This window comes from Sinohyriopsis cumingii, chromosome 4, assembly GCF_028554795.1.
Source record: "Sinohyriopsis cumingii isolate HCF-2022 chromosome 4, ASM2855479v2, whole genome shotgun sequence".
In the NCBI taxonomy this organism is placed as follows: Eukaryota; Metazoa; Mollusca; class Bivalvia; order Unionida; family Unionidae; genus Sinohyriopsis; species Sinohyriopsis cumingii.
The window spans coordinates 89,568,525-89,586,648 of NC_142964.1; the positions used below are offsets into that span (position 1 = coordinate 89,568,525).

The following is an 18,124-nucleotide window of genomic DNA, read 5'->3' on the forward strand; positions in this document are numbered from 1 at the left end:
ACATTAAGCGTTTAACCACGGCTGCTTCGAGACAGCTTCATTGCTTGATTTGTGTATTAAGGCAAGGGATTCCCGCGTACGTATAGTCAGACTGGAACACAAGCGGATTGGTATAAAGTGTATAGATGAGCGGTGTGCAATAAACCTTATTTTTTTGGGAGTGGGGCCCATCTTATTTCTACAATTTCTTGTTAACCAATCTCTTACATTCTATTTTCTTCCATATCTTTTGCAGGATGTGATGCTGCTATCTTTACCACCGATGACATTTTAAACTCACATGAAAAGTCATTGTGATCTCTACAGCATTTCAAATCGAAGCTCACAGAATCGCACCGTCTATCTCAATAAAGGTATTGAATGAAAATCGCTCCAGACAATGTGTCTCGAAGGAGAGCGATCTCCAACTTCACTTGAATGCTTTTAAATTAAATAAGACCACCAATCAACAGTTCTTAACATTTAAGTTGATAGTTACTTGTCGTGATAGTCCATGCTGACAAGTTATGTTCCTCAGACTTTGACAGAATAATATTACTGATTTTCATCTCCAGTCGCCCCTGTCCAGATTTTCACTTCAATCGTTCGATTGTGGAAGTGTTTCCGCTGATAAATGACGGCTTGCTTATTTAGAGCAACAATTCAATCAAATTTTTAGGACTTTAATAGAAACTGCAGGAAGTTGAAGCGTGTACTATGCTTCAATCATCCGTCACGTTTCCAACTCTCAAGAGTTTTGCAATATTTGTCAGATCTGTTACAATAAGCCTCTCGATGTTTTATACCGTATAAACTCGCTTGTAAGCCGAGATAAATTTCAAACTACACAAGCCTAGATTTAGGTCTCTACAGTTTATTAGAGTAATCAGTAGAAAAAACAACAACGTATACCCTATCTATTGTTTGCAGTTGGACTTGACTTATAAGCGAGTAAACAGGGCACATCGTTTCTCACTTATCCATTCAATTAAATTATATACCCTATGTGCTTGTAAATCAAGTTATGGACTATTGTTCAAAATAGTTTTTATATCCTAGTGGCTAGAGCGTCCGCCTCGGAAGCGGGAGGTCGTGGGTTCGAACCCCGGCCGAGTCATACCAAAGACTTACAAAAATGGTACTAACAGCTGCCTTGCTAGACGCTCATCATTAAGAGGTTAGTATTAGGACCTGTCGGCCTGGAGTCAGGATAATGTGACTGGGTGGGACATCATGATACATGTCTGCGGCAAGATGCCCCAGTGCTAGACATCACTATAAACTGCCACACTGCAGACATCGTGAAAAAACATAACTGAAAAATTGTTAAAGCTACGTTAAAAATCCTAATCACACACACACACACACACACACACACACACACACACACACACACACATTATAATACACTGTCAATCCAATTAACTAATTACGAAAGGGGAGATAATATGAAGGTAGGAATAGTGTCATTAACTGTCATCGTCTGCAGGCTTGCACAAAAATACAAGAAGCTACTTTATTTATTAAAAAGTTATATGCAGTTAACCGAATTACCAGCCTGTGAATGGGAGGTTATGTGAAGGTGAGTGGTCTTGTAATAACTGTCGTAGTATGTAGGCTTCTCTAAAAAATATAGCATGTTATTTTATTCGTTATCTAACAGTTACCTCCCTTTATTCGCCCTTGCCCGCTAAGCTGATCCCGCTGGTGAAGGGTCGTTTATTTTAAAATAGTCTAACCTGTCATTTTAGAATTGCTAGATCACAAGTATCAATCTTTTCATTATTTTTAGAAAAGATAACATCGCATTTACTAACATGCAAACAAGGCCTCACTTTTGAACGCTTCCATTCAATGCACATAGAGGATGCAGTACTTTGTATACTAATTTCTTAAAAAGAGGAGCAAAAACGTGACTAATAACTTTGATGAATTTCAAATGTTCATATAATTTTGCTGCAGGTTAACTGTGCATTCTTATATCTAAAATAAACCAAAAGTTCAATTTATGTAATAATCTTGAAATAATTTTAATGCATAATTTAATTATTTGTTATTTTTATTTTCTAAGGAGAAATTTAAATTAATGAAAAAGTGAGTCAGATGCTTATAGAAATTTCATCTTTCTGTTGCATGAGTTTAATTAAGAATTGCTAAAACGTTTCGAATTATTCGTATCTTGGTCCTTTTATTTCTTTGTAATAGTTAGGTTGCTTCTAATCTAGAATACATTCCATCTTTTTTAAAATCCCTATGTATGCATTGCTCGGAACAAGAATTGCGGAGAATTCTGTTTTACCTGATGTGGCGAACTCCACAGTGGAAAGTCGATAGCGTAAGATACGTAGTTCACCGTGTTTTACCTTTGCTGTCCTGAGATGTATCCCTTAAGATAAATAAATCCGTCAATTCATAACCATGCATGTTAGAGTGTTCGAGAAACTGGGCTACCAGCAAAAACGTAACGTATTCGCTGGAGCGCAACAGTTAGGTAACTGTAACTTCCTGTTACATGTGACGAACACTCAGCAGTACCCTATCAAGTCCCATGATAATATATACAGCAGTTAAACAAAAAACTGGAGCTGAATACAAAACATCGCCTGAGCGTGCAAAAATGGTGGTGATTCGGACCCTCTGAGGTGAATATGCCTATGACAAGACAAAAGTAATAGAGCCTACGCCAACCTATGTGGCGTGTGTGTGTGTGTGTGTGTGTGTGTGCATGAGAGAGAGAGAGAGAGAGAGAGAGAGAGAGAGAGAGAGAGAGACTCACAGTCCTAGGACCGAGGTTCATAATGTGACATTTCAGGACAGCATGTTCACCTCTGAAGAGTGTTACATTGCTTGGAGTTTCCATAAATTTTGGTTCGTACTCTTCGTCATCGTAAAATCCGCCAAGTGCTATGAAAAAGAAAGAAAACGAAATGGAAGAAAACAAAACTGATACACGATTATGCAATGCCATATTGGTCAAAATATTCTAACTGAGGAAAAATACTACAGCCTTTGTTACTTTCTGAAAAGAAGAAATAAAATTCAGGGAATTTAATCGTGTGCAACATGATCGACTTAGTATCTCCTTCCATTTTATCTGAGGAAAATAAAATACTTCCCAAGATTAAAATGATTAAAATGATTGTTACACAACCTTGTTAAGACTATATTTTAGGTCGAAATGTGAAATTATGAAATTGTACCAGTTTCAACGACAATGCCTTGTAGTTAATTGCCCACAATGACTTTCAACAATGACCGATTTGTACAGAAATAAACTACAGTTTGCTTATCTCACTGAAACTGAAATTCATTTACTTGCTCATAATAACCTAGTCTCGTTTTGTCAATATTTGTGTTAATAAATGATAATATTAACTGGAGCAGTCGGGAATGGCTTTGGACCCTACAATTAAAAACCCTCCCCTGCCACCCACCCTGAACAACTCGTTATCCAGCAAATGTTTGCATAGATTAATCCTTGCAGACCTATCAATACAAATAATCTGTATGATACTAAATATTTTGGTATCTTTGGACAGCATGCATATTTTGAAAACTATTGTAAAAGACATTTTTAATTAGTTAATGTTTGTAATATGTTTGCGGTGGCTCTGTAAATAGTATATTTTAACTGAACTGCTGTCTGACATTTTTACGGTTTATCAAGCCACTTTCGTCCATGCAAGACCTAATTTTGCAATGCAAGGGGCGACCTTTCAAACCTCGACAAATTATCCGATCGGGTGTCATCACCACATACCAAAATTTTATGGGGGAGTTCCGCTCTTGGAAGGGGACTCCCTTTAACACTCTTCCTAATGCATTTCAATTTGCCTACCTCGTTTTGTCTCCATATTACTAACGAGCATGAAGCGTGCTTTGCACACCACTACATGTACTACCACAAAGTAACTCAAGATTTGCCTGAACTATCATGTACTCTCTTGAAACGTGAAAATATCTTCACGAGACATTCTGTACTTCTTTAAAAAGAGGATGGGATTTCTACCACTTTCTACTGCGCCTGTCTTCCTAGTGTTTTGCGATGGAGTATAACTGGACCTGTTATCCTGTTCAAAGAAAACCGTTTTACATTTTGTTTGGGGATGGGAGTGGGGGGTGGGGTGTGTGGTTGCTAACTTTGGTGACGATTAAAATAAACAGATATGTGTTAAGCTTTCATACGCAACAACATCACTAAAATATTTGAGTGCCAGTTCAACACATTCATATTTCTTTCTGATCCCGTCTGCAAAAAAACATGCCATATATATTTAATGCCGGTTAGCTCAGTGACAAACTCACACTTACCGCGAGAATCCAGGGCTAATAACGAACGAGACAAGTAAATAATTGAGATGGTTTGCATTAATCATGACTAGATGTTCGAACTCTCCCCACAATATGAGATTTCACCGCATCAAATCAGTAAGTTTATTTTATAAATTATAAAACAAACAACACCAATATTTTGAATGTGTGACCGGTTTCCTTTATTGCTTCATTAGACTGAATTCAATATCATTGTTGATCTCATTAAATACATTCTGTTTCTAAGCGATCAATGATATAAACAAGATGACGTCATAGCCTAAATTATTACAATGCGTAATTCTTTTAAACTTGAACGAATAATGACATGGAAAAATGCATATACGTCAAATTACATTTTAATATTTAAAAACACATAAACCTGAATCTTAAAGACACATACATCTCTTTTGATGATGTTGTTGTTGTGGGTTTTAACGCCATTTTTCAGCACACAATAGGCTATACATGGCGGCCAGTATTAATGGTGGAGGAAGAACCCGGAAAAACCCCGGAAAGAACCAGCGACCCACGAGAAGCTACTGGCAAGCTTTCTCACATACCAACATAGGCCGAATCCAAGATTCGAACCCACGCAGACAGTGGTGAGACGGCAGTGATCCGTAACGGAGAGCGTTTCAGACCACTCGGCCACTCGTGGCTCCTATCTCTTTCGAAAATTTATATGTGTCATCATAGCAATTCTCGGTTATGCTCTATACGTAAGAGTTGCTTTTTCATCAAAACGTCAGACTTGAGGTGATGTATCAAACTTACCATAAAACAAATGTGTTGTCTGATAACGGAATACTCACCACCCCAAATTCGAGAAAAATGACCGCGGGTGGCCACGTCAATGACCACCATAGTTGGAATATATAAACAATATGGTATAAAGATACATGTGCATTAATGGTTGTTTCTTCAAAACAGTTTCGAAATGTTTTCGGCTTTTGTCACTTTCTCGTGAAGTTTTAGACACCAAAACAAACGATATTGTTCGATTAAGACGTAGTTGATTAATTATATTTGCCGATTTGTAAATACCATAAGGTAATCTGTATACTCTTACCGGTTAAATTTAGTTGCAATGTATACTATTTCCTTTGCTCATTGGAAGTCATATCCCCAAATGTATGGACAGGAACATAAACCTTAACATACCAATATAATATTTCTCATTGTTAACACGCGTAATGGCAGTACAATGATGTTATGGCCCATGAAGACCAAAGCGTAATGCTAAAAGCAGAATATGCATCCGGTATTGGAATGGTACGATGACAAGATTATGTTTATGCTTGGAATACATCCATTCATATTATCGAGACGTAATCCTACTCAGTCTTTCGTACAGTTGTGATTACGAGGACGATAATAGTTTGCTGTCTGCACACGTTATTTTAGAGATAAGGCACATATACCATAATAGTTTACAAAACATCAAATTCCATATATATAATGAAGTCGTCGGAAAATATGAACATTAACCTAGTGTTTTACTTAACATGTCCTCAATTTCTTATGGTATATGTTATAAAACTACCCAAGTATGAACAGTATGAAAGATATATGCTAAAATTGGTTATGTAATTAAAGGAAACTGAATTACCAGTCAAATCAACTAAACATGTTATCTAATTCTGACAAAGCGTTCTGAAGTACATTGGAAGTCGGCATCCTTTAGCTTTTTCATAAAGGATAAACTTTCCTGTGATAGGTAATTTATCGTAGTAGACAGTATCACAGAATGCAAGATCGAACAACAAAGAACAATTCCGAATTGATTAGGACCTGTTCCTATTAAAAACATGTGAATGGCCGTTACGTCATTATTGTGTTCGTAAGTTCAGAATCACCATTTGTTACGTATATCTGATTTAATTCATATTTATTTTAATTTAATTGTTCGTCAGTTTTAAATATTTTATTCTAGTATATGTTATTTTATTGTAAATTTATTCACTAGAGATGATACCTTTTCAGAAAATTGGTTGACCTGAATCATTCTTTTCATAAACACCAGGTGTTGGCCTGGATGCTGACCTTGATTCAAAATTAGTAAACAAAGTTCTATTTTTATTTTAAAATGATTGGTTGTTGTCTAAATCATGATGGGGCTTTGGGTTTAAGATGTAAAAAACTTTTATTTTTATTTCTTAGAGAAAATTATTGGTCTAATCAAGGCCATATTCTGTGTACGTGATATAAACATGATCACGTGACCCCCATTCTGATTTCGCAACTTGGGGGAATTTCGAAACTGCGTCTTACAATACAATATAACCTATGTTTTAGAGAGAGAGAGAGAGAGAGAGAGAGAGAGAGAGAGAGAGAGAGAGATCAGGTTTAGGCTTTTATACTGATGTCAAGTTATTTTGTTATAGCTAGATTTTGAGTTATAATTTTCTTCAAATCGGTTGGATTTCGAAAAGATTATTTTTTTTTTCTTTGGAAATATTTTGAGGAGTGCTTACACAGAAATTTTGGAAAGACATTGCTTACAAGTTTAATTTGGATTTCCAACACTGGAGTTGCCAGTGTTTGTATTTCTACAAGGAAGTGTAGATAAGCACAGTACTGACTAGAGCATACGTCATCGTCATCCATCTAGGATTTACCATCAGGATTCGAACTTGAAATTATTAGAACATTTGTTATTAGGAATTTTGCAAAATAATTTGTGGATTATTCTTAGATTATTTTTGGATTTGATTCTTGAAACCGTAAGCTCTTCTCCCTTTTTCATTTTTACAGAAGTTTTCCAGTAAAAAAAATATTTGTTAAATTTTAAAAAGCTTGTTGTTTTAACTCTTTCTGTGTTACTGTTTATTCCAACCTAAACACGTAACAAAGAATTGGGTAGCTCGTCCGGGATATTTGCATTTTGGCAAAAATATTTCAGAAAACCTTGTTTTTTGAAATTTGAATCCCCCTAGTTTTTGAAATCTTTAGTAAAATCAACAAGCTTTTTCTAAAATGGCATCAAAAGTGAAAATCTTTCTTTCAAATCCTATCCAGGAACAATTTGATCTTTTCAAAAAAGATGATTTTATTCAACTTGCCAGAAAATAAGATCTTTCTGAAGTAAAGGCTTCCTTAACCAAACAGGAAATAAGAAATATTTTGGTTCAGTATTTGGTAGAAAAAAATATTTTGGATAAAAGTGCTTTGTTTCAATCAGTAAGTCTGTATCAGACTCTGACACAAAAATGAAGGAATTAGAATTAAAATACAAGATGGAATTCGAGTTGAGGAAGCTGGAGCTTCAGAAAGATAAAGAATAAAAACAAATGCAGTTACAGTTGGAGAAAGAGAAAGAACAAATGAAATTAGAGAAAGAGACGGAACAAATAAAATTGGAGAAAGAAAAAGGAACAAATGAAATTGGAGAAAGTTAAAGAACAAATGCAGTTACAAAAAGAACAAATGCATTTACAAGCAGAAAAAAGAGAGAAAGAGAGGGAACATCAATGTAAAATGAAAGAAATGGAACTGGCAAATGAAAAGCACATTCATACTTCAAATCCAAATTTAAGTTTTGATCTTACAAAGAACGTTAGATTAGTGCCCCCCTTTTAGAGAAAAAGAAGTAGACAAATATTTTCTTTATTTTGAAAAAGTTGCTGAAAATTTGAGGTGGCCAAGGGAGCATTAGATTCAATTATTACAATGTGTACTCACTGGTAAAGCTAGTGATATTTACCTTTCACTGTCACTTCAACAAACTGGTGACAATGATACGGTCAAATAATGCATCTTAAGGGGTTATGAGTTAGTCCATGAAGCTTATCGGGAAAAATTCAGAAACTATAGAAAATAAGCTGGACAAACTAATGTCGAATTTGCTAGAGAAAAAGAGCAGTTATTTGATCGATGGTGCTTAGCCAAGAAAGTTGAACGAGATTATGAAAGTCTCAAAGAACTTATATTTCTTGAATAGTTCAGAAACTGTGTACATAGTGACATTAAGTCTTATATTGATGAGCATCAGATTGAAACCTTGGAAAATGCTGATCGTGCTGCTGATGAGTATTCTTTAACTCATAAAATTCCTTTTGTAAATAAGACTACTACTCATCAGTCTTTTGGCAGAAAAGTATTTCAGCCTAATACAAACCCTTCTAAAACTCAAACTGGCACAACTTCTAAAAATCAAACTTTGGAGAAGCTTGATTCAAGATCCTTGTCTGTACCTACGTGTACCTATTGCAAAAAAAGGACACGTTATTTCTGATAGCTACAAATTGGAAAATAGGCATCAGAATCAAGACAGACCTATTCCAAATGATCTTATTTCTAAGAGGTTAAGGTCACGGTCATGTATTGAAAGCAATACATTTGTTAGGTCTAACAAACCCCAGCCTGATTTGATTATGAACCATTCATATCGAAGGGTTCTATATCACTTTTGGGTGATTCGGCCAATCCTATCCCTATTAAAATTTTAAGGGTCACATAAGCTTCTCAGTCTTTTATTGTCGGGTACTTTCCCTTTTTCTGAGAAGTCTTCTTCTAATAAGAATGTTCTTATTCAGGGAGTAGAGTGCGGCTTTGTTGTGTAAATTTGTCATCAGACTTAGTTTCAGGACCAGTGACAGTCGGAATGGTCTCTGTTTTACCAGTTGAGGGCATTCATTTATTACTAGCAACGACCTGGCTGGAGACAAGGTTGTGGTTAATCCACTTGTAACTGACAATTGCTTGGATCAGGAAGTCGATCTAATTGAAAAAGAATCAGCCTGATTTAGGCTAAAGTACACTATCCATGGCAGCTATTAAAATATGGAAAATGATGTATTTATAGTTTTTGCAGTTACCAGACCTATGGCAAAGAAAGCTATCGAAAATGATGTTGATAAGGAAAGTATTCCTTTAGCTGACACATATATTGGTCAGGCTTTTGATGAGGTTACTTTCACTCCTTGCTTGGATCAATCAGAAGGTATTGATCACAGTGATCCTCTTTTAACGACTCATTCTCTTTAGTCTAATCAGGGTGATAAACGACAATCACTTGTCGTCGAACAGGAAAAAGATCCTGAGATCTCAAGTTTGTTTCAGAAGTCCATTAGTAAAACTGAAGCTACTGAAGTTCCTGTCTGTTATTTAATTAAAAATGGAATTCTTATGAGAAAATGGAGACCTCCGAATGTACCTGCTAATTACGAATGGTCAGTGAACGATCAAAATGTAGTTCCAAACCCGTACAGACAGGAAATACTTAGTCTGGCCCATGAAACTCCATTGGCTGGTCATTTAGGGATCAATAAAACTTATCACAAGATCTTAACTCATCTTTATTGGCCAAAAATCAAGAGTGATGTTGGTAAATACTGTAGATCTTGTAATACCTGTCAAATGGTAGGAAAACCAAATCAGAAAATTCACAAGGCTTATCTACAACCTATTCCTGTCTTTGACGAACCATTCAGTATAATTATGGTAGATTGTGTTGGTCCCTTACCTAAAACCGAGTCAGGTAACCAATACCTGTTGACCATTATGTGTGGGTCAACAAGGTTTTCAGAGGCAATTCCCTTGAGGAATATAAAATCTAAAATAATAGTAAAAACTTTGATAAAATCTTTGATTCAGTTTGGCCTTTCTAACTCTATCCAATCGGGTCAAGGGTCAAATTCTAGGTCTGGAACATTGCAGCCTATTGTGCTTGAATTTGGCATTCAGCAATTCAAGTCAGAAGTGCATTTATGGTTTGACAGACCTAAACTGGAGAGACCTGTTGAGTTTTGTAATAATGGAGTTCTGTCTCTCTTGCTCATTCATCAGATTTTTCTTCAGATTAGATATTACGGCCCTTAGAAGGTTAAAAAGAAAATGAATGAGTTAAATTTTAATATTAGTCCTGGGATCTAAATAAACTATAGGAGTACCATTATATTGAAAGAGATATTCAAGTTAAACATGCAATTAATTTAGTTGTAAATGTCCCACTCGGTGAAGATTTAAGTGAAGGAATATCATCAGATTCTACTAAAATTTGAGAGACAAATGTTCGGAATTCAGAAATTATGAAAGATCTGGACCAGAAACTTTCACATTTGCAAGAGTAAGAAAGAAATGAACTTAAACAGTTATTATTTGAATGTGAGCACTTATTTCCAGATGTTCAAAACAAAATTTTCCGTGACGTTGAAATTGTAAATTCCAAACCTGTCAAACAACACCCGTACATGATGAACCCTCTCAAACAGGAATACTTGAAAAAGGAAATTCAATATTTGCTGGAGAATGATTTTATAGAGTCCTGTAAAAGTGACTGGAGTTCACCATGCATACTTGTTTCCAAACCAGATAAAACTGTCGGTATGTGTACGGATAATAGGGAGGCAAATAGTGTGGAAAAACACCAGATTCATTCCCATTACCAAGAATCGATGACTGTATTGATAAGATTGGGAATGCCAAGTATGTCACCAAATTTGACCGTCTGAAGGGAGTTTGGCAGATTCCACTAACGGAAAGAGCCAAGGAAATTTCGGCATTCGTGACTCCAGATGGACTTTACCAATATAAAGTAATGCAGTTTGGGATGAAAGGGTCGCCAAGTACATTTCAATGCCTCATGAATATGATTACCTCTTGTCTAGACAATTGTGATGCTTATATTGATGATGGCATCATCTACAACGACACTTGTAAAGAGCATTTAGCAACAATTCGGAAATGCTTGACAATCAGTTTATCTAAAAGTGAGTTCTGCCGTGCTAGTGTATCGTTTCTAGGACATACTGTGGGACATGGACAAGTTAAACCTATAGATGCTATGGTCAAGGCTATCTCTGAATTTCCCGTGCCTGTGACTAAAAAGCAACTGATGCGATTTTTGGGTATGGCCGGACACTATCGAAAATTTTGTTCCAATTTTTCTAACATTGCTGAACCCCTGACAAACTTACTGAGTTAGAAAAACAAGTTCCTTTGGACTGAAAAATGTCAGGAGGCTTTAGACAAGTTGAAAGCCATACTTAAAAGCGCGCCAGTTCTTACAGCTTCAAATTTCAGCGAATCTTTTAAACTGTCTGTTGATGCAGGTGATGTTGGCGTTGGAGCAGTTTTGATTCAAGAAGATGAAAGCGGTATCGATCATCCAGTGTGCTATTTTTCCAAGACATTATATAAGCACCAGAGGAATTATTCAACAATCGAGAAGGAATGTTTGGCTTTGAGAGTGGCATTTCAACATTTTGAAGTTTACCTTAGTTCAGCTCCTTCCTCGATTATTTTATTTAGTGACCCCAACCCCTTTGCTTTCATCGGCAAGACGAAAAATAAAAATCAGAGACTACTAAGATAGAGTTTGTTGTTATAGGAATATAAACTTGACACCAGGCACATCAAGTGAAATAATAATTTAATAGCAGATGCACTTTCACATATATAGAAATGTATTATTTCATATACACTGTTTGTAATTCATAAGAGTATTTCTTATGTTTTCCTTAAAACTCATGTATTAATAATTTGTGGATTATTCTTAGATTATTTTTGGATTTGATTCTTGAAACTGTAAGTTCTTCTCCTTTTTTCATTTCTACAGAATGTTTCCAGGAAAAAAATTATTTGTTAAATTTTTAAAAAGCTTGTTGTTTTCACTCTTTCTGTGTTACTGTTTATTCGAGTCTAAACTCGTAACACCGTTGGATTGTGATAAGTCAAAGTCTGATTATAAGTTAGCAATTGAAAAAGAGAATCAAGGAACGGATTTGGTCACCTGTCTCGATATACGGTCCTTTATGACAGCAACGTATCGATTACGCCGTGATAGGCTTCATGCATGAGCTCCCCCGCAAAAGTCTTAGACGTTTGAAACCGTTTTGTATCGTGCTAAAAAAGTAGATTTTACTCAAAAAGTGGAAGTTGAATACCCCCGCGATTTGTACTTAAAATGAAATTGTAAGATTCTATGGAGCAAAGAATGCAGTGCCGTTTCAATTACTTGCATTTCTAAATGTTGCTTGAACGCCACCAACCCAATACCATACAAGGCATACAATAAAGAGCAAAACAAAACAATGAACAAATTAACTCTTTTGATATTTTATTTGAGTATAAAATTAGAGCTCCAATCGAGCCATTTCGCAGATTAGTAGGTAAATAGTGTAAAATATTGTAAAAGATTTTGTCCCGTCTAGATTTTTTTTCTTCGGGTTCAATAACCGACTTCTTTTGGAACTTATGACCATTCAGTTTTGTATTGTCCTTTATTCTGCAGTATGCATTATTTTATCGGTTATGACTTGACTATAGGAGATATGACATTTATAATTATTGCCGAGAAACCTTGTGTAATTTTCTTGTTAGCAATGTAATTTATTTAAACGAATCAAAATTTAAATATTTGTGACTATTTACTGAAAATCTTCAACAAATGACAGTATTTTTAAAAAATGTATTTCTTTTATATATTTTGCTACCTTCCGTCTCAATGTCTCTTACGAACATACAACCGCAGTTACTTTGACATTTTTAAGTATTTGTTTTACGATTCCAGCCATCTTTTGTTTTTGTTGTTGACGTCATGTCACAAAAGATTATAGAGTCAGAGTACCCACGTGACATAGGAGATTAAGAGCTTTTATTAATGTTCCAAACAGATGTATCATCGATTAGAAATTAAATTCATATATTTTAAAATGCCTTAGGTTATAAAATGCTTATTTCAAATCAAAGAAGAATTCATTAGAGCTTTGAATCTGTTCCTATTGATATAAGACTTGGAAGTTTATATTTTTGATAAACATAGTATCGTTTAATCTTGACCAACTAGTCTGCTATTATTTTCCTCTACCCGTAACAATTATTTCCAATCCCAACCGGGTTTCATTACTTTTGGGACAGGTGAAAGTGAGGTAACATAGAGATATTCAATTTTTCCTGTCCCCAAGTGGAATACATTATGAATGAACAGGTACTGTACAAACTCGCGATAAATTGTTTTGAAATGAATATAAACGTTGTTATAAAATGTCTTGTAGCGTTTTAAGGCATCTCAGCACAATAGTGGATATATCGTGTCGACTAAAGGTAGATGTTTGAGAAATGGAAAATGAATTGCACAAAAAACCCAGGAAGATAAATCCGTCCAAATAATAAAGACGTGTAGTACAAGCTAAAATATAAACACAATACAATCTTACAACTCTCTATGATGTATATAAAACAAAAATTATAGGTAACGCGTATAAAAGCTGTAACACGTGACTAAAACATTTATCTTAAACCGTATTCAATTTAAAAATCCAAATCAGATGGAATGAAACGTTTCTTCTCAAGGTACAAACAAGGTGACATTTGGCATGGTTGAAAACTTGCTTAGACCTTAAAACTAACACAATAAACGATAAATTTATTTGCTTTGCTTTAATGAACACGAAAAAAACAACATTTTGCTATATCAGCTTTTAATCGATTGTTTCTGTTGTATATGTATACATGTTTGATCGCTGTCTAGAGATTTAATTTTGAAATCGTCTTGAAACCAGGAAAAACTCATTGATTATTCAAGTCCTGTCATCTAATTTAAGTGACCGTTAGAACACGCAATATGTTCAAAAAGCACACTTTAAGATTAAAACTCTACATGCAAATGAAGATTTTTTTAATTTCAGGGAATAGTTACAAACTCATAGGAAGGTCTCTGCCTCTCTCTCTCTGGGCGGCTGTAAACAGCAAGGTAGACTGCGGTGTGATGTGATGTGATTTAGATTTTTAACGTAGCTTTAACAATGTTTCAGTGATATCGCTACTATGCATACAATGTGGCAGTTTATAGTGATGTCTAACACTGGGGCATCATGCCGCAGATATGTAGCACGATGTCCCACCCAGTCTCATTTTCCTGACACCAGGCCGACCAGTCCTATCACTAGCTTCTTAATGCCGAGCGCCAAGCGAGACAGCTGTTAGTACCATTTTTGTATGTCTTTGGTATGACTCGGCCGGGGATGGAACCCACGACCTCCCGCATCCGAGGTGGACGCTCTAATAACTAGGCCACCGGAGCGGTCTCAAAATAGACTGCGCCAGAGCGGTATTAAGAGAGACATCAACAAGGAACCATTTCATTCACTAAATTGATCGTATTTGCAAAAGCATGCGAAGTGTCTGAAAAGGAGTCATGTCATGAGAAGACTGCTCGGAATGGCAAGCCAGTTTGATGAGGACAGCTGTTTAACGGACGAATAAGAACCCCTGCCTGGTGGCTTAGGGAAATGTGGAATATTGATTAGCACAAATGTCAATATCTGACAAGAATAACAAATTTGTTACCTAACAGGCAGCATTATTTTGTTCTCAGCTCTTCCAGAAATCAAAATCACACAGCAGTCATTTCAATCATCTACGAATAGATTTTTAAATAAACCTTGTTTTATACAGCGCATTGTATTAGGCATGGGCCTTTCCAGACGTTCAGTGTAATGAACATGGGCTTTACCAGACGCTCTATGCATTACGCATGGGCCTTTCTGGATGCCCATTGTACTGAACAATGGCCTTTCCAGACTCTCATTGTATCAGGAATGGGTCTTTCCAGACATGCATTGTATCAGACATGGGCCTTTCCAGACACTCCTTGTACTAGTATTTGGTCTTTCTAAACGCACATTGTACTATCCATGGGCCTTTACAGACGTGCATAGTGCTATCCATCGGCCTTTGTAAACGTATATTGTACTATCCATGGGCCTTTACAGACGTGCATTATGATATCCATGGGCCTTTCTAGACGTACATTATACTGGGCATGGGCCTTTCCAGGCGCGCATTGTTCTAGACATGGGCCTTTATAGACGCTCATTTTACTATGCACGGGTCTTTCCAGACGCTCACTGCACTATGTATCGGCTTTTCCAGATGCATATGACAAACTTTAATCGATTCTTAGCATGCCATAAGCTTAAGACTTGTACATATAAGTTCGAGAAACACAAGACTTTTTCCAAAGAGAGAAGGTCATTAATTTTGATCGACACTAAACAAAATATCTCAGTGAAATAAAGACCATCTGTCTCCTCTTAAGAAAAGATACAATTTCTCATTATGATTCCCGATTAAGAAATGGAAAATTAATGGCATAAAAAACCCAGGAAGATAAATCCGTCCAAATAATAAAGACTTGCAGTACAGGCTAAAATATGAACACAATATAATCTTACAACTCTCTATGATGTATATAAAATTTTTTTATAGGTAACGCGTATAAAAGCTGTAACACGTGACTAAAACATGTTTATTTTAAACCGTATTCAATTTAAAAATCCAAATCAGATGGAATTAAACTGTTCTTATCAAGGGATAAACAAGGTGACATTTGGCATGGTTGATAACTTCTTTAGACCTTAAAACTAACACAATAAAATATAAATTTATTTGCTTTGCTTTAATGAACACGAAAAAAACAACATTTTGCTATATCAGCTTTTAATCGATTCTTTCCAATGTACATGTACAAATGTTTGATCGCTGTCTAGAGATTTAATTTTGAAATCATCTTGAAATCACGAAAAACTCATTGATTATTCAAGTCCTGTCATTTAAATTAACGCAGACATTAACTGACCGTTAGAACACGCACTATGTTCAAAAAAGCACACTTTAAGATTAAAACTCTACATGCAAATGAAGATTGTTTTAATTTCAGGTAATAGTTACAAACTAATAGGAAGGTCTCTGCCTCTCTCTGGGCGGCTGTAAACAGCAAGGTAGACTGCGGTGTGATGTGATGTGATTTAGATGTTTCAGTGATATCGCTACTATGTCTGCAATGTGACAGTTTATAGTGATGTCTAGCACTGGAGCATCATGCCGCAGATATGTAGCACGATGTCCCATCCAGTTACATTTTCCTGACACCAGGCCAACCAGTCCTAACACTAAAGTCTTAATGCCGAGCGCCAAGCGAGGCAGCTGTTAGTACCATTTTTGTATGTCTTTGGTATGACTCGGCCGGGGATGGAACCCACGACCTCCCGCATCCGAGGTGGACGCTCTAACTAGGCCACCGGAGCGGTCTCAAAATAGACTGCGCCAGAACGGTATTAAAAGAAACATCAACGAGGAACCATTTCATTCACTAAATTGATCGTATTTGCAAAAGCATGCGAACTGTCTGAAAAGGAGTCATGTCATGAGAAGACTGCTCGGAATGGCAAGCCAGTTTGATGAGGACAGCTGTTTAACGGACGAATAAGAACCCCTGCCTGGTGGCTTAGGGAAATGTGGAATATTGATTAGCACAAATGTCAATATCTGACAAGAATAACAAATTTGTTACCTAACAGGCAGCATTATTTTGTTCTCAGCTCTTCCAGAAATCAAAATCACACAGCAGTCATTTCAATCATCTACGAATAGATTTTTAAATAAACCTTGTTTTATACAGCGCATTGTATTAGGCATGGGCCTTTCCAGACGTTCAGTGTAATGAACATGGGCTTTACCAGACGCTCTATGCATTACGCATGGGCCTTTCTGGATGCCCATTGTACTGAACAATGGCCTTTCCAGACTCTCATTGTATCAGGAATGGGTCTTTCCAGACATGCATTGTATCAGACATGGGCCTTTCCAGACACTCCTTGTACTAGTATTTGGTCTTTCTAAACGCACATTGTACTATCCATGGGCCTTTACAGACGTGCATAGTGCTATCCATCGGCCTTTGTAAACGTATATTGTACTATCCATGGGCCTTTACAGACGTGCATTATGATATCCATGGGCCTTTCTAGACGTACATTATACTGGGCATGGGCCTTTCCAGGCGCGCATTGTTCTAGACATGGGCCTTTATAGACGCTCATTTTACTATGCACGGGTCTTTCCAGACGCTCACTGCACTATGTATCGGCTTTTCCAGATGCATATGACAAACTTTAATCGATTCTTAGCATGCCATAAGCTTAAGACTTGTACATATAAGTTCGAGAAACACAAGACTTTTTCCAAAGAGAGAAGGTCATTAATTTTGATCGACACTAAACAAAATATCTCAGTGAAATAAAGACCATCTGTCTCCTCTTAAGAAAAGATAAAATTTCTCATTATGATTCCCGATTAAGAAATGGAAAATTAATGGCATAAAAAAACCAGGAAGATAAATCCGTCCAAATAATAAAGACTTGCAGTACAGGCTAAAATATGAACACAATATAATCTTACAACTCTCTATGATGTATATAAAAATTTTTTATAGGTAACGCGTATAAAAGCTGTAACACGTGACTAAAACATGTTTATTTTAAACCGTATTCAATTTAAAAATCCAAATCAGATGGAATTAAACTGTTCTTATCAAGGGATAAACAAGGTGACATTTGGCATGGTTGATAACTTCTTTAGACCTTAAAACTAACACAATAAAATATAAATTTATTTGCTTTGCTTTAATGAACACGAAAAAAACAACATTTTGCTATATCAGCTTTTAATCGATTCTTTCCAATGTACATGTACAAATGTTTGATCGCTGTCTAGAGATTTAATTTTGAAATCATCTTGAAATCACGAAAAACTCATTGATTATTCAAGTCCTGTCATTTAAATTAACGCAGACATTAACTGACCGTTAGAACACGCACTATGTTCAAAAAAGCACACTTTAAGATTAAAACTCTACATGCAAATGAAGATTGTTTTAATTTCAGGTAATAGTTACAAACTAATAGGAAGGTCTCTGCCTCTCTCTGGGCGGCTGTAAACAGCAAGGTAGACTGCGGTGTGATGTGATGTGATTTAGATGTTTCAGTGATATCGCTACTATGTCTGCAATGTGACAGTTTATAGTGATGTCTAGCACTGGAGCATCATG

The 18,124-nt window shown here is 36.0% G+C and overlaps 1 protein-coding gene across 2 annotated transcripts in view; it reads right to left on the reverse strand.

Moving 5' to 3' along the window:
- LOC149801639 (zwei Ig domain protein zig-8-like) overlaps positions 1-18,124 on the reverse strand; it is a 285,564-nt gene that overhangs the window by 64,548 nt on the left and 202,892 nt on the right. For both annotated transcript variants that reach the window (XM_089954338.1, XM_089954337.1), the window contains exon 3: positions 2,756-2,883. In XM_089954338.1, the coding sequence (XP_089810464.1) occupies positions 2,756-2,883 (128 nt within the window). The remainder of the gene's footprint in view (positions 1-2,755; positions 2,884-18,124) is intronic.